The following is a 24,192-nucleotide window of genomic DNA, read 5'->3' on the forward strand; positions in this document are numbered from 1 at the left end:
TTGTGTTTTTTGAACCATTAATGGTAATAGAATATGCAATATTATGCTTCGCTGTGCTATTCAGTCTCACTCTGTTAATTCTATTGGTTTTTGTCCAAAAACAGCAAATCTTGATCCCAAAGTGTTTGCCACCACTTTGTGAATGAACAACTTGCATACCTGAAAAGGGATACATTGTCAGAGTTTAACCTAACACAGTATCCATTTATTCCTTGAGATAGTGAACTTCTATATCCTTGCTTGGTCTTTCTCTGCAGTACCCGATGTTCTGATCAAATCTGTTAAATTTATTTTACATGTCAAACAATAAGGATAGTGCAGACTAATTCTTGTGCCTAAGCAGTTTCAGAGAGTTGTGCCCCAAATGTATGCCCTAGTACAAACCTTCTTTATTTTTTTTTATCCATAATAATTCGGTAATTACTTTCTTAGGGCAAATATTTATATTTTCTGTATCAGGAGCTGGTATGATTTTGCTTGTGTGCAGTATCTAAAAAATGAATGCCGTGATGAATACTTTAATAATAAATATCCTTCTTTCACTTTGGTTTCTGTAGAGTAGATACTGTACGAACACAACTACATTAATGGTCCACTTTGTCTTAAAAATATAATGGGAAAAGAATTGAACAAGCAGTTCACTGAAAAATCAAATAATTGTAATTTGAAATTATTACGTTTTTAAGTTTCCAGAAGGCACAACTAGAAAAGAAAAATCATAATTGGATGTAATAGTATGATTTTGCAGATGTAACAAATAATTTCCTGCTAAATCGTTGAAAAAGTGCCCTATATGTCTAGCAACATCTGTTTTTCATAAATATCCACATTGCAAACATGACTTTATAAGTCAGATATGTACAAGTACATTCAAAAACAAAATTATAAGAAGTAATAAATATTTATCGGACAGTAATAGTGCTTTTTGAGCATTTGTGCCCTCTTAAATGGTATTACCTTTACACCAATGTATGCTTCTTGCATTAGTGCAGTTTTTATATTTTGTATCCTATAGCAATGAATGTAAGATTTTCACAGATGGCTTGGTTTTATAGTTTGGACATTGGATATACGAATATTGCATGCCTTACATTATAACTGTTGTTTTAGGTGAGTGACATTTTTTCAACGCTCTGTCCCATGGACATGTTTTGGTCTAAAATTATCTTTCACTGTTTCAGATTGGGAGATCGACAGAAAGCCCTATAGACTTCGTAGTAACTGATACAACTTCTGGTACTCGGAACAATGATGAAACACAGGTTGTACAAAGTACCATATCCAGGTTTGCTTGCAGAATTGTCTGTGATCGCAATCCACCATACACCGCACGTATTTATGCAGCTGGATTTGACTCTTCTAAAAATATTTTTCTTGGAGTAAGTATTTCTAAGGCAGTATGCCAACACAAATGAGACTCGTATTAGTATACAGTTCAGCAATTGTTTATAGACAGCCATATTCTCCAGGGAAATAATCTTTGAACATTCTTTGTCTCAGATTGTACTCTTATTATGTTCACTTTGGCTCACTGGAAACTTGTGTCAAATTTGTATCGGACATTTTGTATATGTGTCGTTTGGGGCTTTTGCTTTTCTGTCTGTGGGATGGTTACTGTCGTACTAAAGCTGTTATTGGCTTATTTCATAATAGTATTGTTTTTCTCGAGTGAGAAAGCTTGTACTCGTCATTAAATAATGTATGAGAACCAATACTTTAGAAGCTTGCTTACAAAGGAGGAAGGGCATTTACATTTGTCCATACCCATCCAATCCTTTCACGGTTTTACCTGCATTTTCCGCCCAAGGCAGAAGCTCTGCACCAGCCTCAACATTCTCATTAAAAAGGTCAATGGGTCCCAAAGTGCATTTCTAATTAACTAACACAATCCAGACCTTGCGCCTGTACGATTTCATATATTACTGCACGACATAGCCCCCCCACCACACGCTGTCAAATCCCCTTTATGCTCCTAGCTATATATTAATGTATCAAATGCTTGTCATTCTAGGTATGGATTGTAGTGTCTGATCCCCTATGCCCCTTAACATACTGAGGAGGGGGGGGGGGCTGGTCACAATGAATTTGAATGCATTGTAATCTTTTTGTTCTGTAGAACCCCTCACCAAAACACAACCTGCTCCAAAAAAGCCACCCTAGTCCTGATCCCTCCGGTTCATTAAAGAGGCTATAAAATGTCATGGCACCCCAGCTCAACAACTTGTAAATTTTTTGCTGCATTCAATATTGTTGCCAGTATTCCTTCATAACGAAATATTGTACTCTGGTCTCTGTTTTGCATGGTCTTGTTCCTCTAGCTGTTAGCTTATTATATGCACTGTTGGCGGTTTCTCTATCGGCTAGATCCAATGCCTATTCTCCTGGGGGGCTAAATTGGCTAGGTTGTAGTGTAGTTCCTATATTCCCAATAGGCTCTGCGCATTGGAATAATATATCCTATAGATTTAGACGTAGGACTCAGGTCGACTAGGTCTCTATCGAATATATTAAACTTAATAGTGAGTGCCAGCTAGCTCAGAGGTCACTTGAAACTTTCTCAAATTAACAAGAAGGCATTCGTTTCTGACAACCCCATAAACATGACAACTTTGTTTCCCAAGAATAAGAATTGTATCTCTAGAGTTGTGGAAACAATAGATAAGTCACTCGGTCAATCGTGCATGCTACGTTTCAACAGAGGTGCAGAGAAATAGAGAGACAGACATTTTCAATAAAAGGTTTTATTGAACAGTCTTCTTTCTCATGCAAGTAAAGTAAACTGCTACAATCGTAATGCAGGCTGCAAAGTATAGTGTGTACAGCGAGAACAATATTATAAAATAATACTGTAAAAGCATTGTATGGTTTCTAAGCCATATAAAAATACATACATGAATACATTGATTAAAATACTCAACTGGTGCTACTAAAATACGCCTACCCCAATGTACCTAACCCAAGTCTAGTATGCGGGAGGGAGTAAGTATTGTGTAGCATAGGTTTGGTTTTCTTTGCCAAGAATCTATCCAAGATTTCTCTTAGGTTCTAATCCGCTCCATACCTTACTTTGGAATGAAGGAGGTCTGGTATCTCTTGTCTTGGGACTCGATTTCCCAAGGGAATTTGGAAACACTGGAGCTGGATTCTCAGTGAGAGAAAAGACAGCTTCTCGATCAGTGCGTCAGTTGGAGGGTCCGCTACCTTCGGCACTTGCTGTAGCGAGCTGCGTCGGGCAAGTAGATAGTCGAACTGCTCCGAACCACCGTGATTTGCTAGAGCAAGTGAAGGCATATTTATACCTTGAAGGTGTCTAGTTTGACGTAAAGTCGGGCATAATAACGTCCGTAAAGAACCCCAAGGGAATAGTAGTTCTTTGTAAAGTACATGAGTTTTTTGACAAATCAATATTCAAGCAAGGGGAGTTCCCTGACTACTTAAGCCGATTTTCCAAGAAATCGTTGTGACGTTTTGGTACAGGTGGCAGTAGCCATGTCTGTATTTGGACTGCATGGGCTATGTCTAAATAAGGGAATGATTTCTATGCCCTATATTAGAGCAATGTGTATTGTACCTATATAAGGGCATGCATTGGGGAAAATTCAGTTCGGATCCTAAAAAGCCATACATCACCCACTCCACTTTATTATGTACGACATTACTAAGTTCTAAGCACATACAACATATCTAAAGCATGATGTGTTAAAACCCCCACCCTAAATACATAAAAATGCATTCAAAATGGTTGTACACGAAAAGAGCAATTGTGCTGTACGCATTTAAAAGCAATGTTTCATTCAAAGCATATAGTTGACATTTAAAAAACACTATCCGAATGAATCATGAAATTACATTTATTAAATGGCTCTTAAATACAGAAGAAAAAAAAGGTCGAGGCCATCCCATGACATAATATAAAATCATTTGGTTGTAGACAAGGTCAAATATTGTCTCTTGGAAGTATTCAAATAATTCTTGTTCTCTAGGAATAGTTCTACTTTAAGCAGATTACTTCGTGCCCAAAGTTAGAAGTTTGTTTTGGAAAGTGAAGGTCGAATACAGAATCCCACAGAACACTGTGTGCTAACTTCAAAAGCCAGTCTCATTGTTTGGAGAAAACATCAAATCTTCCAAGCTAGTAAAGAATTTGTCTACTACTGTAGGTGAAAGTTGGACTACCTCGTTAAGCAGATCGATTGCACAAAAATGAGCAGCATCGCCGTCAGCCGCATTAGCAATGTTTGAAGTAGATGGTACCTGTGTGCCTGTCGCTCCGCGTATCTCACCGCCTGCAGTCTGCGTCTGTGAGATCTCAATGAATGCCGTCAACAGGATTGGTGGCCGCTGGGGACAACACAGTGCATGAGCTGTTACTGGTCCAAGCAAAGTATCAACTTCCGTTGGCAGGACTGATGGGAGTGTCAGACAGATGTCTAGCACGCATTCTTCTCCACATATCAGGCATCGTAAAACAGGTAAGATGCAATCTTGCCAGATTGGTCGGAATGATAGAAACCACGTAGTATTTAGATCTCTTAAACGAGCCAAGCCCAGAATCTGTATCATGTGCTCACGACACTTCATTGCCAGGAGAGTGTTCTCTAAGGTAATCTGGGTGACTATGGTGACTTGACTTGCCATATCGGAGCAGAAGGAACAAAAATAGTATTCCTGCTACTAGTCCCAAAATGAGAGGCAGGCCGCCGAACACAGAGTGCACGAAGTTTGGAAATATGCTGATGACTGCTTCAAAAGGTGCTAACAGTCCCGAAAAAACTGTCTTAAATACATGTATAATTCCACTGGTATCAGACATGTTTAAGATACGACCTAACATTTCTGAGTAATGTATAGGGCAGTTTGTCGATAAAAGGGCATGTATCTCTGCAGAAGTCCTTGCAACTTGTAGTTCACACGTTTCTTTGGACGAGGTCAGTGGCACAGTTTTTGTAAAAGAATGGCTTTTATTCTGCTTAACCCCTTCGACGCTCATGACGAGCTCAGCTCGTCATGGAGTTTCCATTGATTTCAATGGAAAATACATTGAGGAGCAGCATCAGCCTTAGCATCCAAGTGGTTAAGGTATCAATTCGTATAGAAGAGATGTTCAGTGAAGGCCATAACGGCGACTCCCCGTCTGTCTTGGTTTTAGGAAACAATACAGCAAGTGACCCTGGCTGACAGTTACGAGATAGGCTATTCCTGGCAACATGCCACAGCAGCTGTGATTATTCAACATAATATAGCTTCCATTAGAAAGCTGCCTAAAAATTGGATCTATCACTGCAGCTGGAGAACCTTGCAGGTGGCAGGATAAGTTGGTTGAAGAACATAAAAGTGTACCGCTTACTGCGTTTTTGCAGTTTGTACCACTAAGAAACACTTCTTTACCCCCACATCTGTGTGTGTATATGGTAAATCCCAGGTCGCCTTTACCCAACCTTTCAAATATGCTTGCTGGTATATGTTTCAAACAATACTGAAAATTGAACATTGTGACTGGCAGAGTGATTGTTCCGTGTATTATCCATTCTATTGCTGGCTTTTCAGAAACAGTTAATGGTAATCTTTCCAGTTTCTCAATGCTCAGCACTGTATAGTCTGCTCTGTACCAAAGTGATTTGTTTATATGTAAGGTTAAATTCAGAAAACAATGTCGTGGTGTTGATTTGGCGCCATGGCATATAGCCAGAACTAAGGTTTTGCAACGTCCAGGCCTAAAGCATTCTAGAACGCAATTGTGATTGACCATGTTGTAACATGACCATGTCCTGTTCCATAATGTCAATGGCAGAGGATACTGTGCTGTCCAAAGAATAAATTCTGGATGACAGTCGTTAACCCATTGTCAACTACAGAGAGAGATTTCTCTAAATGAATGCGATCAATTTCTCGTACTCGTTCTGCAATCTCTGCTTGTGTTGCTTTCCAAGCTTCATGGCATATAGATCAGCGTATATAAAACGTTTATGACGCGGTTTCAAAGGTCCTTGTATGGAGTCCCTTAAATCAACGCCATCTTTAAGTAAAGATAAGTGTTTTACTTCCTTTAGTGTAGATTTTTGTAGCCAATCAAGGCACAATTTTCCTACACTTTATGTTGTTCCTATCCCTGGATGTTGTCTCTGGACATACCGTGGATCTGGCCTAGTGAATGTGAACCCTTGTGTCTTATTCAGGAATCTATCTTGACAGTTGTTTGTGTCTGTGGGCCAGATTAACCATTTTTTCCAATCTGGATCTGTTCTGTTGTTAAGTAAAATAGTTTTTACGTCAACCACCCCCTCTGTAGTGTTCTTACTATCAGATGTAGGTGTAGGTATGGACAGTTTATTTAAATCTTTTATCTTAGCTAGGCCAAGACAAGATGTCTGCTGAACAGTGTCATTCAAAAACATTATTTGTTCAGGGATGATGTAGGCTCTAAATAAAGCTTCTAATCCCTGCACCTGCCAGTCTTTTGTGCCCCAGACAGCTTTTGTCTCACTGTTGTCTCTCCAAAAGTCAAAACCTAATGTAGACAGCTGAGCAAAAAAGGCCGCAGAATAAATTTGCTTAGTATTAGTCAACATACTTTTCATTCCTGTCTTATTAACATTTTTGAAGTAAAATTCTTCTGGATTTGAGACATTAAAACCTGAAAAGTATGGAAATTTGTCATAAAATGTTTTTGAGCTACCCTTTAGTGGTGTTGAACAATGTTCCCATTGATTAGAAGTATAAACATTTCTAGGATTTGCAGATTTAAGCAAAAAATGATGACCATAGTGATTATAACAGTACATTTGTTCATAATCTGATGAACCCTCTAAGTATTCATGTTTTGTACATTTTGCAGACATTTCTAAGTCTGACATCATATTATTAACAGTACAAAAGGGGGTGGTGATGGACGGAGCATCTGAACCAATCAAACACTCACACCCAGTCAAAAGATCTGGGTTTGATCACTCACCGTTCTTTAGCCCACTCTGCCACCCCAGTTCAGACATTGCTATATGCAAATCAGTCTGACCCTGTGCCTCATGGGAACAGTCCAGCCCGAACTGCCAAGCCATGCCTTCCCAGGACCGGAAACAAGCTTCCGAGGACCGGTTTCTAGCATTCCAGCCGTCTTCAGCCCGGCTTGCTTGAATCCAGTGGCAGAGTGAGCAAGGGACTCACGTCTGAGCATACCCTGCCACACTTATGGCGGCCAAAGCAGTACAAAAGGGGGTGGTGATGGACCGAGCATCTGAACCAATCAAACACTCACACCCAGTCAAAAGATCTGGGTTTGATCCATCACCGTTTTTTAGCCCACTCTGCCACCCCAGTACAGACATGGCTATATGGAAATCAGTCTGACCCTGTGCCTCATGGGAACAGTCCAGCCCGAACTGCCAAGCCATGCCTTCCCTGGACCGGAAACAAGCTTCCGAGGACCGGTTTCTGGCATTCCAGCCGTCTTCAGCCGGCTTGCTTGAATCCAGTGGCAGAGTGAGCAAGGGACTCACGTCTGAGCATACCCTGCCACACTTATGGCGGCCAAAGCAGTACAAAAGGGGGTGGTGATGGACGGAGCATCTGAACCAATCAAACACTCACACCCAGTCAAAAGATCTGGGTTTGATCCATCACCGTTCTTTAGCCCACTCTGCCACCCCAGTTCAGACATGGCTATATGCAAATCAGTCGGACCCTGTGCCTCATGGGAACAGTCCAGCCCGAACTGCCAAGCCATGCCTTCCCTGGACCGGAAACAAGCTTCCGAGGACCGGTTTCTGGCATTCCAGCCGTCTTCAGCCGGACTTGCTTGAATCCAGTGGCAGAGTGAGCAAGGGACTCACGTCTGAGCATACCCTGCCACACTTATGGCGGCCAAAGCAGTACAAAAGGGGGTGGTGATGGACGGAGCATCTGAACCAATCAAACACTCACACCCAGTCAAAAGATCTGGGTTTGATCCATCACCGTTCTTTAGCCCACTCTGCCACCCCAGTTCAGACATGGCTATGAGCAAGGGACTCACGTCTGAGCATACCCTGCCACACATATTATTAACAGTCTCAAAGTCCCAATCATCAGAAAAGGAACTCGATGAAACAAAGTCACTCAAGGAAACCTTGAATTGGTGTGGAATCTTCAACAGCTCCGCCGGACCAAAGATGTCATAATCCGTTCTGTCCCAAGCTATACCACCAGGTATAGGAACGGCTGTGATATTCACTGATGACAAGTCTCTCTGTTCACGATGAGATGATTTGTGTGGTTTGAGGAGTAAGTTGATGTTCTTACTTGCTGTGTCTTTTTTACTATATCTTCCATTTATCAGCATTCCCAAAGTTTAATACAAGAGTCAACCAAAGTAGAAGAAAAAGTACACCTAACACAATCCAAAGTTCAATCCATGGTGAAACCAGATAAGTCTTTTCCAGTTGATGAAAAAGTTCTGTTGCTTGTTCTTTGAAAGTTCTTTTTGCTGGCGTTGTTTCAGGTTCACTGGGATCCTCGGAAAACGTATCAAAGTTAATGAAATAGCCAGAGGCAGTTCTGTCAATTGTTGGTATTGCATCAGGATTATTTGAAATCGCTGGAGCTACTTGATCACTTGTCATATTAGTATAGTCAGATGATAGATCATTGTAGACAGGCGTTTCTTGACGAACTGTTATTTGGGTCTCAAGAGGTACAAGTTCCATGGCTTTGTTGCTTAGTCCTTCTTTTCGCACTGCAGAGTCTTCAAAGGTGATGAGTCTCTCAGTTTGAACCTCTTGGATTGTAGCCAGATTCGGGCGTCTGCTACATCTTTGGAGACCACTTGGCCTACTACTTATGATTGGCCACATGATGTGGTTTTACCAGGTCGATAGATACAAACCTGTTCTCCTTTCTTCCAGCAAGGGGCGGCAGTAACAGTGTTCTTAATACTAGGATTGCTAGCACAGGTACTGGTTGTCTGTATGGAGACCCAAATTCCTTCTTGTCCGTGATTTTTTCTCTGGCAAGATCTCCGATCTTTGGAATCCAGGCAGGTCTTGCTGGGACAGGTGGTTCCCCTTCAGAGGTCGTTGGCTTCTGCAATGTGTTGCTTTGACTTTTCCTTGTTTCATTCAAATCCTGCAAAACAGCCAAACGGTCTTTGATATCAAAAGGTTTTTGTTCTACCACTGAAGTGTGACGATCAAGGTCCTGGACAATCATTCTAGTTCCAAAAAGGATTTCATATAGTCTAATACCCTAGCTGTTATAGATTGCTTTATGTCCAGGTTTTTTCTCTCCACAACCGCATTTCCCTCAGGATGGAATGGACTAGAATACTGCAATGCAACGCCCAGATAGGCTCCTTGTAAGCCTTTTAGCTAAATGCAGGACCCTGGTCAGAATGTAGCGTGCAGACTGCATATGTGCCGATAAAGACTTGCAAATCTTTTATAACAATTCGGGCGTAAGCCGAGCGCTGAGGCCACATCCAAATGAATCTTGAGCATGAATCCACTGCGGCCATGATATATTTGTAGTTACCATCCCTCTGTAAGGGACCACAGTGGTCCAGGTAAACGCACGCTAATGGTTTATCTGAAATTAACAGGGGCGTCTGCGCAGGACGTTTCACTGTAGAGACTTTCATCTTTTGGCAGATTTCACATTCCAAAACATAGTTTCTGGTCTGTTTCCTCACGCGTGGCCACCAGTATCTCTGTTTTAATAATTACACTGTGGCGGAAACACCTGCATGTGCAGAGGCAAGCCCTTCATGTGCTGCTAAAATTAGTCCTAATCTATGTTTCATGTTTTGAATTACTCTATCCCCCTCTCCAGGGATTCGAGCACACTGAACATTATTTGCATCAGTTATGTATGAGTATTTGAGTGGAAATCTTTTCGGAAGTGTTTTACCACTGTCTTTTATTGAAGCATTGACAGCTTGCATAATTTCGCTGTCTATTTTTGTTTTCGAACAAGTGATTGTAGCTACGGAAGCAGTTTGCACAGCTGCCTTCGCGGCTTCATCAGCCAATGAATTCCCTGCAACGTGAACGCCATCACGTTGATGACTCAGTGTATGGATCACGTGAGTCTTTTGTAGTTCTTTTTGTAACTGAACTACTTGTTCCCAAAGCAACTTATTCTTGATTGTGCCACCTTTTGCATCTTTGAAATTGTTTTGAATCCAGTTCTGCAAGTATTCATTGTAAGATTGAACTCAGTAATAGGAATAGCACACTATGAGTGTGTGGAATTCGCGATCAGTATTTTCAAGCGCCATCTTGAATGCTTGTAGTTCAGCTTGCTGAGCTGTACAATCTCAGAGAGATTGTGTTTTTGTGACCATAGGTCGGAATTTACCATCGCGCCAGCGACCTTTAACGATCGCACACGCAGCACTATAAACTTGTTTTCCCCCAATTGCCGGCTGTGCTGATCCGTCTGTATAAATTATACATTCGTACTGTTCTAGAGGCAGAATCTCAGTGGGCAGAGGACATTCTTGTTCGTATTGTAGAAATTCTTGAGTTTTCAAGTATGGGTCAAAAACGTATTCAACGTCTTGCAGCAAGAGAGTTAACCCATTGTATTCATCTCGGATGTAAAGCCTTTGCATTTGGAATGCTCGCTTTTGTCACTGCCCTAAGGCAGGTACAGGAGTAACGACCATTATGCGTTTTCCCTGTGCGAGGGCTCTCTTTTGCTACTGCAGTTTGAACCTCTGTCAGAATTTTTTCTGTAGAGGTGAATTTCATTTCAGCTTGTGTGTACAAGTGTGATTTATAAGCTATTAGTACTTTTTCTCATTCATTAAAGGGTAAGTATGTGAATCTGCATCTTCCTGGAATGATTCGGATTACAAGGTTGCGTACGTTTACGCGAGTCTGTAAATGTGCTGTTGCTAACATGTCTGTTTGCACTGAATGTAAGATTTCTGTGTGTTTTTGAGTCCAATTAACTGTTTTGAAATCAGGTTTGATTAATTTGTAGATAGGTTTAACCCTTTCTGCATAATTTAGAATGTATGTCCTTCCAAAATTTAGGAAACCTAGAATTGACTACGTTTTTCAGCGGTTTTGAAGGTTGGAGTAGCGCACACTTTTCTAAAAAGCTGTCTGCCAGGCTTTTGCCTTGACTTGATAACTCATATCCCAGAAAAAGGACGTTGAGGTGGGCAATTCTCGATTTTCTTAAAATTGAATTTATACCCTTCAGAGGCGAATCCAAGTATTCTGGTATTCACTCTCTTCGAGTGCCTGTCCCAAGTCATCTTCTGTTAGATAGATGTCATCGACATAAGATAATGCCTCAGCATCACATGTTTGTAGTAACTCTGTTACTCTAGCTGAAAATAACCCTGGACTATTCTTAAATCCCTGGGGGAGACGACAGAATTGACGATGTGTCCCCGTGATTGAGAAAGCGGTCAAGTACCTACTTTCTGGTGCAATGTTTTGACAGAAAAAACAATTAGAAATATCCAAAGTGGTTTTATATTTTTACGCACAATGTTATTCATTAGTGCTGTACTGTGTGCATTTTGTACTGCAAAGGTTTTGCAACAAGAGTTTAAATGTCTGTAGTCCAAAACTAGACAATATGTATTGTCTGGTTTGGAGACAGGAAACAAAGGATTGTTCATGGACGAGGTGCATGTTTCAATCACCCCTTGGTATTCAAGTTGATCTAATATCTCCCTGACCTGTTTTTTAGCTTCTTGCTTAACTTGGTACTGCCTTTGTGCAGTTGGTTGAGTTTTTAACTGGATTTTATGGTGAGGGGAATCCTCATACCATCCTACATGTTTTTTATATAATGTTGGAGCCTGAGCTACAGCCCATTTTCTGGCATAGGTGTATTTTAAATTAATTTGAATTTGATTGGAGAAGGCTGGCAGAATGATGTCTTCGCCATCTGAGCACTCCCTGACAAATTGAGGTGGCCAGTCTTTTTCAGCTAGAAGAATGTCATAACCCTTAGAGAACTTCTCCCTAATGAGTGCATTTATTTATCTAGTTATATCCCCCTCCATCCGGAGTGTTACTTCATATAACTTATGGGGTACACTAACCCTGGTATCAGCAGTTTCAACTTGGATGTACTCATTCAAGCCCACTATCTCCAGATGATCCTTCAAGATCTTGTGAGCTACAGTTACTTCTGCTGCGCTGTCCAGCATAGTATGAGCCCACTCCCCGTTCTTGAGTTGTGTCCTTAAGATCCTCGGCATGTCTGATTTTTAGACCTGCTACATTCTTTTTGGTGAATTGGGTTTTCTTATTTTTGGGAACGTGTTGATCGTCTTTGGACTTCACGCGTTCTTCTTTTTGTTCTGACCGTCCTCTTCTTTCCGATTTCTGTCAGGAAGTCTGAAAGGTACGAGAGGAACGTGTGTCAGTATCTTGATATCTATCAGGTTTCCTCAAGTTATCCCTGTTCCTGAGGTTATACCTCTTTTCAGAGGCCTCCTTTTGAGGAGACCTACCTCGGGATTGAGAACGCTTCTCTTTAAAAGTTTGTGTTCTCCCACTTCTTTTTAGGAACAGTGAGAGTGTTTTAATAAAGACCTTTTCAGGACTTTGTTAATAGGGGTTTAACTGGTTTCCCACCCAAACGATCTCTACCTAGTTCTTCATAGGATTTTTCAATTATTCTGGCCAGTTCATATGGTTGCTCAGTTACTTTACTTTACTTTACTTTAAACCATTTTATAACGCGCTCCATTACTGGGGAGTATCCTGGCGCGAGACAAGGGAAAAAGAAACAGACATCAAGACTCAGAGTTACATCAAATTCTCTTAACTTTTGGCGGATCGCCACAGATGCTGCCTCACCTTTAATATTAGCTAATATTATTGTTGAGACCTGTTTGAAGTCTTTCAGTAGTTTCATACCCAGATTTAAAGCAGGCTCTGCCCCGTATTCATTCTGAATCTGTTTCAGGACGTCTGGTATTACCGCCATAGACGGAACACCATGTGTTTTTGTGTAGATTGCAGCAAAAGACTGTACCGCAAGTGTCGCAGTCCTCCAGGTGTGGTGCGATCCCCATTGGTAAACAGATTGTGAGAATGCTGTGTTTTTCATGAGGGGTAGTATCGGGAAATACTGCCTCGATTTGACTAATTTTTTGAGCTTTCCAGAATGGAATTTGTTCCCGTTTCGCGGGTAATTTACCAATGACTTATTGTATAGTCTGTGGTGTCATTTTATTTGTGTTTCCCTGGTAAGGGGAGTGTTGTGGAATCCTTATAGCAGGTTGGACTGTTAGTCAGCATGACATATTGAACCAATTGTCTATGTATTTTGATTAGTTGTTTTAGTTGAACTAATAGTTCTGCATCTGACATTTCTTCAATGGCAAGATGTGGTGTATAGCTGGCTAATACCGGCCACGTTGCTCTTGGTATACTTAGTTAGTGGACCGAGCCTGGTAATATGATTTTGATGTTGTAGGGCGCCTTTAAACCAGAGTGCATGCTCTTGGTATGTTAGTGGAATTTTAACATCCTCAAAAGGAGTGTATTCCGTTGGAGGTTCCTCCTTCTTTGTAGAAGTGAAACACATGTGTTACTAGATTTGCTTCAGGGAAGATAATCCATGAATAGAATACCTCTTGTCTGCCGATATTCATGTGCCTCTATGGTAAAAATCACCGTACCACCTCTTGATGATAGGCCATTTGTTCTAAGTTTTATAGTGATTGTTTTCCTTAAATTTCCCGGGATGATTATAGCATCCGCATCGTTCTCTTGGAAACCTGTAATGTCTAAGCCTGGTTGGGCTGCAGCAGCTCCAGCTCCACTGGTTGCGGTGTTGTCGCCGTTAAGTGACATTGTTTTATGTAAGTTTGCAGAGCAAGTTTCAAGAAAACAAAGATAAGGTGCACAATATTTTGGAACACTGTATCCTTCAACGTTGAACAAACCAAAAACTAATACATAGGATTTTCGTCCTACTCAGTTATGGCGGATATTTTATCCTTTCACCCACTCCAGACGTCTATTGGAGTATTTTACTGGAAAAAAGGAGTCTCTGTGAAAAGCACGACTGAGTTACTCTAGTATCTAGCGTTAAATTAGTGCCTTACGTATTGTGTAGCATAGGTTTGGTTTTCTTTGCCAAGAATCTATCCAAGATTTCTCTAGGTTCTAATCCGCTCCATACCTTAGTTTAGAATGAAGGAGGTCTGGTATCTCTTGTCTTGGGACTCGATTTTCCAACATCCTGCAAGGGGAACTAGGAAACACTGGAGCTGGATTCTCAGCGAGAGAAAAGACAGCTTCTCGATCAGTGCGTCAGCTGGAGTGTCGGCTTCCTTCGTCACTTGCTGTAGCGAGCTGCGTCGGGCAAGTAGATAGTCGAACTGCTCCGAACCACCGTTTCTTGCTGGAGCAAGTGAAGGCATATTTATACTTTGAAGGTGTCTAGTTTGACGTAAAGTCAAGCATAATAACTTCAGTTAAGAACCCCAAGGTAATAGTAGCTCTTTGTAAAGTACACAAGTTCTTGGACAAATCAATATTCAAGCAAGGGGAGGTCCCTGACTGCTTAAGCCGATTTTCCAAGAAATCGTTGTGACGTTTTGGTACGGGTGGAAGTAGCCATGCCTGTATTCGGACTGCATGGCCTATGTCTAAATAAGGGAATGATTTCTATGCCTATATTAGGGCAATGTGTATTGTACCTATATAAGGGCATGAATCGGGAAAATTCACTTCGGATCCTAAAACGCCATACAACAAGGTGCCTGCACACAGTAAGTGCATTCTCACTCGGGAAAAGCGACACCGCCGAACCCATGGTGACGGTCCTCCCGCTGTATTACGAATACGCCAGTGGGACTGCCACAGGACCTCTCCAACTGCCGTGGATAATGCTGAGGTGGCCAGAGGCTCTTATATGCTGGCAGTGCTACTCCGGCACCGCCGAGCATATTAGGAGTTTCCTCGCGCCACAGTTTTCATGGCGATGAGGCCGCCATTAAAAATGAGGTAGTTGGGGAAACAAAGGGGGATCTGCAGGGCCCCATGTTGCTTCAGGGCCAAGGGGTGCCTGCAGTGGGGGGCACATGTTGTGCCCCACATTGTGCAATCACCCCCTTTCCTGCACGGCATGGACTTGACAATCCATGCCATGCAGGAATGGGCTTGGGCGTTACAATTGCGGTGCCCTATAAAAGCCACCGCCGTGGGAATGCCAAAGGACCGCGCGCCTGACCATTATATTACTCGTAATCTGTTGGTCGAGTTTGGCTGTCCTGGAGCAGGGTGCTGGCGTGACAGCCTGCTGGTTATGCAACATACATATTGTCTCTGTTGTGGGTTTCCAGATCCGCTAGAGATTTCTGATGCCTAAAGATGAAGCTGAATAACACAAACCTGCGGCCCCCACCCCAAAACTTCCTCAAATTAGTTCCCATAAAGCTTACCTGAAATATTGTACCCAACGTTCACATTTCTCTCACCCCAAAACTACAGCTGGGCTACTGTTAACGCTATTCTGATTCAGTATGGTGCTGTGGATTCTGGCTGCTTGATGATCTTCCTTACCTTTTGCACTCCACCACGCTCCTTGAAAGAAACAGGAAGGCTCCAATAGCTTTAATGAAAGAAGGTGCAAGTTTCTACATTTACCATACAACAGACTATCATGTGATAAATCTGCTCTTTGTACGGTGGCCCAAAAGTTAGTCCTCTGAATTAAAATCTGATATTTATTAGCTAAGAAGAAATCTCCAGAAGGCTTGAAGGCTCATTCCACCAGGTAAAGGCCACAAGAATGGCACTGGCGAGGCAATTGCAGGTTCTAGATATGTGCCATGCTGCAACATGTGCATCTGTGCTCACATTTAAGAAACTTAACTACTTTGACTGCTGTATCTGAATGGAGAGGCATTTTGCTCTCTGTCCATTAAGACTTTTTCACTCCTCAGACCCGCCACCTTTGGGAGGTATTGCTGTTGTATCCGGGCTAAAGGTGTAGAATCTATGGTTAGAAGTATCCTTCAGAAGAACATGTTGGTTACCTTTGGTAACTTTCTTTCTGGTGGATACTCTTATCTAGTTGCAGATTATTCATTGCCCATCTCCCTATTCTGTGGAACCAGCCCCTAAAAATCATAATAAGTTTCAAGTTATATTTTAGCACACTGTCACCTACAATTTATTTGAAGTGCTCTGCGTCTGGGGGCACAGAAGGTCAAAGATTAAGAAACTGTTTTCATTGTTCTGTGGTGGTATTTATATGCTGCTCCGCTTCATCACTTTTGGGTTGGTATGAAGTCACTGCAGAGCTAAATTGTGCCAGCTACTGGCTTGCGGAAAGCATTGCTCAAAAAAATCCTGGCAACCAGCCTGGTGCCTGGAAATATCCTAAAAGTGAGGAATCTGTGGTTAGAGTATCCATCGGAAAGAGTGTTACAGAAGGCAAGTAACTTGTTAATCATTTCAGGATGAGAGACTTCAATGCTACCTCAATTGGATGATGCTGTTGGGTGCCAAGAACGCTTTTGAGAGGGTGATGTGGCTGTATTTTTGGAACCTCTTTGCTTGTATTGGTACACCAGACAAGTTGATTCAGTTAGTGTGATCACTCTACAAGATTGCTACAGCTTCATTTGCTCTGGGCTTTCAGGGAGCAAATATAAGGATTCTATCACGGGTGCCCACTTTCACCTCTGTTTGCACCTTCTTTGGAAATGTATATTTCTAGGCTTCTTATCAACACCGACATTCCACCAGTAAACTTTGGTTGGTTAACCTTTGTGCCTAAACAGTTGATGTAACCCTTTATTCCCTCAGAATCCCATGCAGGCCTTACCTCCAACATCTGAAGGAGCCTTCGTGTTAGGGATACTTTGTTGTTTGTCTAAATAAAGGTAACGCCCATGTACTAGGAACCTTTCAGATCGTGGATAATCTTCCTGCATGTGCGAATGAGTCAGTGTACCTGGGTCATTAACATATCATCACCTGTAGAGAAAATTACTCTAATTGTGACCCACGTCTAACGCAGTGCATTTCTTATAAGGAACACTAGGACCATGGGCACACTCCAGTTATAGGACACTTTAATGTTATGAAAGACCGTATCTGTTTTAAACTTCTTGAATCCACAATATGTAGCTTCATTGGAACACGCAAGGATGACAGTTTAGCATAGGTTTCATAGGGTTTGTTATTGCCAGATGTTTAATTGTTTTCTTGGGTGAATTTTTTTATTTTTACGCTTGTACGGTGCACAGTCTCAATTTTGGTCATAAACTGGAGGTTTGTTTTGATTTCTGCCATTCAGAGCTACAACAAAGGTCAACCTTAAACCAGTTGGGACTATGGTCAGAGTTTGCAGTAGCATTGTCTGTTTTAATGTTACTCATGTTTTTATAAAAATTGATACTTCTTTCGTGCAGCCAGTAGAAGATGCAGGTTTTTTATTTAATCATGTTCGAGGCATGTGGGCTGCTAAATTCATATCTATACCATAGATCGCCGCCTAGTGTTGGGTCCGGATGATTGCACGTTGTTGTCCTGGAAGAGTCTTCGAAGTATCACGAGATAGGTGGCTCCTCCCCTGGACTACAGTGCGCATGGGCATCGACTCCATCCCCAGATTGTTTTTTTCCGCCATTGGGTTCGGATGTGATTTCGACATCTCCTGTTCGGAATCGATATAAAACACTTTTTCAAGGCCAAAAGGCCTTCTTTTACCCCGTCGGTATTGTTCGGTCTCGTGTATACTCCAACTCGTCGAGTCGGATATCTGAGGAGTCGGGTGACTCTTCGGTCATCGAGGCCCTGTCGACGCAGCAAAACTTTCGACGGCATGGAACGGAGTCAGTTCAAGAACTGTCCCGTGTGTGGTTCGAAGTACCCACACATCGACGTACACCCGGTGTGCAACAAGTGCCTGTCGCCGGACCACGACGAGGCCAACTGTATGGCCTGTTCGAGATTTAGATCGAAGAAGACGATCAAGCTTCGGCGCGTGGCGCGCCTCGAGGCCCAGCTGTCGGCCCCGGCGCCGGACGACATCTTCGAAAACCCTGAAGCAGACGAGCTAGAGCATCACCTGCAAATTTCACCTACATCGGCGGAGGTCGAGCACGACTACGGAGCAGACGTCGAAGGCCTAGACCTAGAGGAATACGTCGATGAGGTAGGGGACGACGAAGAAGCGTATGGGGCCATGGAAGATAGCTCGGAGGAAGAGCTATGCCCCGTTCGTACTCTTACAATGGCTCAGGTCACGGGATCGCCACACGGCCTAACCCACGACCTTACACCTCGATCCACGGCCCCGCCTTCCGGCCCGGCTACGGACACCTCGGCGGAGCCGCCATTAACGAAATCGAAACCGAAACTAACCACATCGGTGTCGACGAAAACAAAGATGGACGACATGCCATCGAAACCAAAGACGTCTGCTCCGCCATCTACGCCGTCGTCTTCGGAGGCCTCCAAGTCTAAAAAGGCTATCGACCCGGCAAAGGTGCCGAAAGTGGTCAAGGAACACAGCTCGAAGAAAGTCGTCGAGCCGGTATCCAGCAAGGTGGTCGAATCGAAGTCAAAGAAGACTATCGAGCCTACAGCGGGCAAGGCTGCCGATCCAAAAGCCAAGGGGGCCGTCGAGACAAAGTCGGCAAAGGGTACCGAGCCGAAGTCTGGAGTCCCGACGCCAAAGGCTGTCGATCCCAAGCGGTCGGCGTCGATGCCTGCGACCGTGGAAGCTGATCGTGACGCTTCAGTCGGCAACGCGCCTGTGCCTCAAGCGGCGAAACCGAAGTCATCGACGCTCGGGTCTTCCCCTGGAGGTGGATCGCGGTCATCGGTCGGGTCGACGAAACCATCAGCTTCCTTTACGAAGCACGTCTCGGACTCCCTCAAGCGGATACGGGACAAGGAGTAGGCGTCGGAGCCGGAAACACCTTCAGCACCTAGGACGTTGGCCCCACCGAAGAAGGCTTCGATGCCGATCCTCTACACTCTACCGCCTAAGGTGGCGCCGAAGGCCTTTTCACCACGGATAGTGGTCAAAGACTCTGCAGTGTCGACGCAAACTCACCCAAGTGGAAGTTTAAGTCATCGACAACCTGTGCTAGAGGAGCAGTCGGCGCATATCATCGACGCCGACACTGGAAAACTCACAATCTACAGGAGGAAAATCACATCCCAGCCTCTAGAATCGTTTGTGATTCCTCTGAAGCGGAAGAGACCAGCACCAGAGGCACCAGTACTGGTTGAGCAAATTCTCCCACACCCTAGGAGGAGTGCAACGCCTTCACCCACTTGCTCAGATGGAGAAGGGGGTGAGCAAGATGAGGAGTATAGTTTTCCTGCAAACACAGACCCTGATGAGCAACAGGACTCGTGGATGGACACTGGCGATCAAGGAGACCAGCAGGTTGTCCATGACCCTCAGGTTTATAGCGTGAAAACGTCTCCCACTGAAGACTCTGCGGCATTTAATGCCTTGATTGAAAGGGCAGCTATGAACCATACGGTGGAAATGCATGCTGACCCTGTGGAAGTTGACTTTCTATTTGACACTTTCTCTGCTGCAGAAAAGACTGTAAAAACTCTTCCTATGCTAAAAGGGGTCCTGAAGCATGCCACAGACATTTTCAAGGAACCCACTAGAGCAAGGGTTGTCTACCCCAGAATAGAAAAGAAATACAGAGCCGCACCTGGAGACCCAACTTACATACGGGGCCAGTTGCCTTTAGACTCTTTGGTGGTCTCTAATGCCCGCAAGAGGGCGAATTCTCAAACAACGGGTGAAGCTCCTCCCCCGGACAAAGAGTCAAAAGTGCTGGAGGCATCTGGGAAGAGGGTGGCAGCTCAAGCAGCCAACATATGGCGCATCTCAAACACGCAAGCGCTGTTGGCCAGATACGATAGGGCACATTATGACACCCTAGAACAACTGTTGCAACACCTTCCAGACCAGTTTAAAGAGGGTGCGGAGATGCTTATACAAGAGGGCAAGCTCATCTCCAACACTGCGATAAAATGTGCGCTCGACGTTGCGGACACAGCAGCAAGAGCAATCAACACTAGCGTGATGTTGAGGCGTCAAGCATGGCTCCGCATCTCAGGGTTCAAGCCAGAGATCCAGACTACTATCCTGAACCAGCCCGTTAATCCAGACAGGTTATTTGGCCCAGAGGTTGACACCACCCTTGAAAAAATCAAGAAAGATACTGAGACGGCCAAATCCATGGGTGCTCTCCAGTCTCAGCAATTCAGAGGGAACACTTTTCGTCGCTCAGGCAATCGAAGTGTTACCAGAGGACACTTGGCACAGCAGACGCCATTCAATAAACGTGGGGCGCAATCCTCGTACCCCAAGCAGGGTAGAGGAGGTTACCGTGGAAACAGCGCCAAGGGCAGAGGCAGAGGCAACAACAGCTCCCGTTCCTCTGCCACCAACAAACAGTGACTACCTGTCACTGCCCCCCGACCATCCAACACCTGTCGGGGGGAGACTCCAACGGTTCCTGCCAGTCTGGAAGTCCATCACCACAGACAGGTGGGTAAGGAAACTTATCCAGTACGGCTATTGTTTGGAGTTAACGTCCGCTCCACCCAACATACCACCAAAGCACCGTCCTATGTCAGCAGAGCACTTGCACTTCTTGCAGCAGGAGGTACTCGTCATGCTGCAAAAAGGCGCAATAGAGCTAGTGCCACTGGAGGAAGAAGGCACAGGGGTGTATTCCCTGTACTTCTTAATCCCAAAGAAGGACGGCTCGCTCAGACTCATTCTGGACCTCAGGCCTCTGAACCAGTACATTCTTTCAGAACACTTTCACATGTTGACACTGCAGCAGGTTCTTCCATTGCTAAACCAGGGAGACTTCCTAGCAACCTTGGACCTCAAGGATGCTTACTTTCACATACCACTCCATCCATCCCACAGGAAGTACCTCAGGTTCACCATCCAAAACAGGCATTACCAATTCATGGTCCTGCCCTTCGGAGTGACCACTGCCCCCAGAGTGTTCACGAAATGTCTGGCGACAGTGGCGGCGCACCTCAGGAGACAGAACATACATGTCTATCCTTACCTGGACGACTGGCTCGTTCAGGCCAAGTCTGCTCAACAGTGTGCCGCAGACATGTCCCACACCATTCACCTCCTTCACAGTCTGGGTTTTTCTCTAAACTATCCAAAGTCGCACCTTCAGCCAGCCCACGTGCGGCAGTATTTAGGCGCAACGATAAATACTCTGGCTGCCACAGCTCAGCCGAACCCAGCAAGAATCGACAACATCCAGTCGCTCATCCAAAGGTTCAGACCGCAACACTCCCTTCCAGGGAGAGCGTTCATGCAGTTGATAGGCATGATGGCCTCCTGCATCTTCATAGTCCCGCACGCACGGTTGCATATGCGTCCGCTCCAGGAGTGCTTGGCACATCAGTGGACTCAGGCTCAAGGGCAGTTGAAAGACCTAGTGTTGGTGACCGGTCGGGCATGCAACTCTCTGCATTGGTGGAATCCACACAACCTTTGCAAGGGCCGACCGTTCCAAGAGCCTGTGCCACAGATTACCCTGACGACGGACGCATCTCTCCAGGGATGGGGAGCTCATGTGCTCCACTACACGGTGCAGGGACTATGGACAACGCAGCAAAAGAGGATGCACATCAACTACCTAGAACTGATGGCAATCTTCATGGCACTCAAGTCCTTCAAAGTACATCTGTGCAACAAGGTCGTGTTGATCCGGACGGACAACATGACGGCCATGCACTACATCCAAAAGCAGGGAGGTACACACACTCCACAGTTGTCTCATCTGGCTCAGAGCATGTGGAAGTGGGCCATTCAGAGGAACATCTTCCTCATGGCGGAACACCTCCCGGGCAAGGACAATCAGATGGCGGATCTGCTCAGCAGGTACAGCCATCAGATGCACGAGTGGGAGTTACATCCATCAGTACTCCGCCCGTACTTTCAACAGTGGGGTCATCCAGAGATAGACCTGTTTGCCACAAGGGAAAATGCCAAAGCTTTGCCGCCAGGTTACCTCACCCACAGTCGTAGGGCAATGCGATATGGATGAACTGGTCAGGCAAATTTGCGTACGCTTTTCCCCCAGCATCTCTCATTCCGCTGGTGGCAAGAAAGCTAAAGCAACACTCGATGACGCTCATCCTGGTTGCTCCCACGTGGGCACGCCAACCATGGTACACCACGTTTCTAGAACTCTCCGTGGTACCGCATCAAAGGCTGCGCCTCACACCCAGGCTTTTGACGCAGAACCATGGCGACATTCAGCATCCAGATCCGCAACAGCTGAATCTGGCGATCTGGCTCCTGAAGTCTTAGAGTTTGGCTACCTTAATCTGCCTCCCGAATGCATGGACATCATACGGGAGGCAAGAAAGCCCACTACCAGAGCCTGCTATGCAGCAAAATGGAAGCGGTTTGTCATTTACTGTACAGCCCACAATATCAACCCGCTAGACGCATCCATCCCTAACATCATCTGCTATTTGTTACATCTTTACAAATGCAATCTAGCATACCCTTCCATTCGGATACACTTGTCCGCCATGGTGGCTTACCTTCAAAACAGGCAGCATCTCTCTGTTTTCAGAGTGCCTGCCATTAAAGCCTTCCTAGAAGGGTTGAAACGGGTCATCCCTCCCAGGACCCCGCCAGCTCCTGTATGGAACCTTAATGTGGTCCTCACCATGTTGATGGGCCCACCTTTTGAGCCTCTACATTCCTGTGAGATTCAATTCTTGACATGGAAAGTGGCTTTTCTCATTGCCATCACGTCTCTTAGACGTGTTAGTGAGCTACAGGCGCTCACGATACAAGAGCCATTTATCCAAATTCATTCAAACAGGGTGGTGCTCCGCATTAACCCCAAGTTCCTTCCTAAGGTGGTGTCGCAGTTTCATGTAAATCAAACCATTGAACTGCCCGCATTCTTTCCAAACCCTGATACAGTAGCAGAAAGAATGCTACATACGCTAGACGTCAAAAGGGCGTTAATGTACTACATTGACAGAACAAAAGATTTTCGTAAAACACAACAGCTCTTTGTTGCCTTCTCAGCCCAGCACAAAGGCAACCTCATTTCCAAAGCAGGAATTGCCAGGTGGATCGTTAAGTGTATTCCGATTTGCTATCAGAAAGCTAAGCGCACTTTAACAGTCCCCCCCAGGGCACACTCCACACGCAAGTTGGGGGCCTCCATGGCATTCCTCGGCAACATTCCTTTGGAAGACATTTGTAAAGCAGCCACATGGTCTACACCGCATACATTTACCAAACATTACTGTGTAGATGTGCATTCCAAACAGCAGGCAGCTGTAGGACAGGCTGTTCTCAAAACACTCTTTCAGACTTCTGCAGCTGGCACGGGCGGCCGCCGTTAATGGAGGGACTGCTATGTATTCTATGCTATAGATATGAATTTAGCAGCCCACATGCCTCGAACTGAATATGCTACTTACCAGTATGCATCTGTTCTTGGCATGTAGGGCTGCTAACATTCATATCGCCCGCCCTCCTCCCCGGCGCCCGTAGCGGCTGCAGACTTTTCTTGCATTCAACATTTAGCATGGACATCGCTTACGCTATTGCACTCCATCTTTGCCACAATGGCTAAAAACAATCTGGGGATGGAGTCGATGCCCATGCGCACTGTAGTCCAGGGGAGGAGCCACCTATCTCGTGATACTTCAAAGACTCTTCCAGGACAACAACGTGCAATCATCCGGACCCAACACTAGGTGGCGATCTATGCTATAGATATGAATGTTAGCAGCCCTACATGCCAAGAACAGATGCATACTAGTAAGTAGCATATTCATTTATGTTCGAGGCATGTGTGGCTATAGATGCAAATGCTCTGCATACTTCTGCTGTCTGGTGTTGGGTCTGGATGTGTGCAAGTTGTTTTTCTTCGAAGAAGTGTTTCAAGTCACAAGCAAAGTGACTCCTCCACTTGGTGGTAATGTGCATAAGCATCGACTCAATCGTTTTCTTTTTGCCGTCTGGTTCAGACATGTTTTCAAGCACTCTGGTTTGAGACAGTTTTGGGCTCCTTTCGGTTCGCTGTTCATTTCTACACCCATCAGTGTTGTTTTTGATCTCGTTTCCATTGTCCTGTACAAGAAAACAAGATCACTTTCACCCATCGATTCTATGTGCTCCACTTGCGGCCCTCGGGCCTTGCCCTTCATATCATCGGCCTCACCCTTCTTA

General features: G+C 44.5%; 1 protein-coding gene across 1 annotated transcript in view; it reads left to right on the top strand.

Moving 5' to 3' along the window:
- The window catches only part of PELI2 (pellino E3 ubiquitin protein ligase family member 2), a 294,907-nt gene that overhangs the window by 121,578 nt on the left and 149,137 nt on the right, over positions 1-24,192 (top strand). The window contains exon 4 of the mRNA XM_078660363.1: positions 1,182-1,379. Within this exon, the coding sequence (XP_078516489.1) occupies positions 1,182-1,379 (198 nt within the window). The remainder of the gene's footprint in view (positions 1-1,181; positions 1,380-24,192) is intronic.

Source organism: Lissotriton helveticus, chromosome 9, assembly GCF_964261635.1.
Source record: "Lissotriton helveticus chromosome 9, aLisHel1.1, whole genome shotgun sequence".
NCBI classification, from domain to species: domain Eukaryota; kingdom Metazoa; phylum Chordata; class Amphibia; order Caudata; family Salamandridae; genus Lissotriton; species Lissotriton helveticus.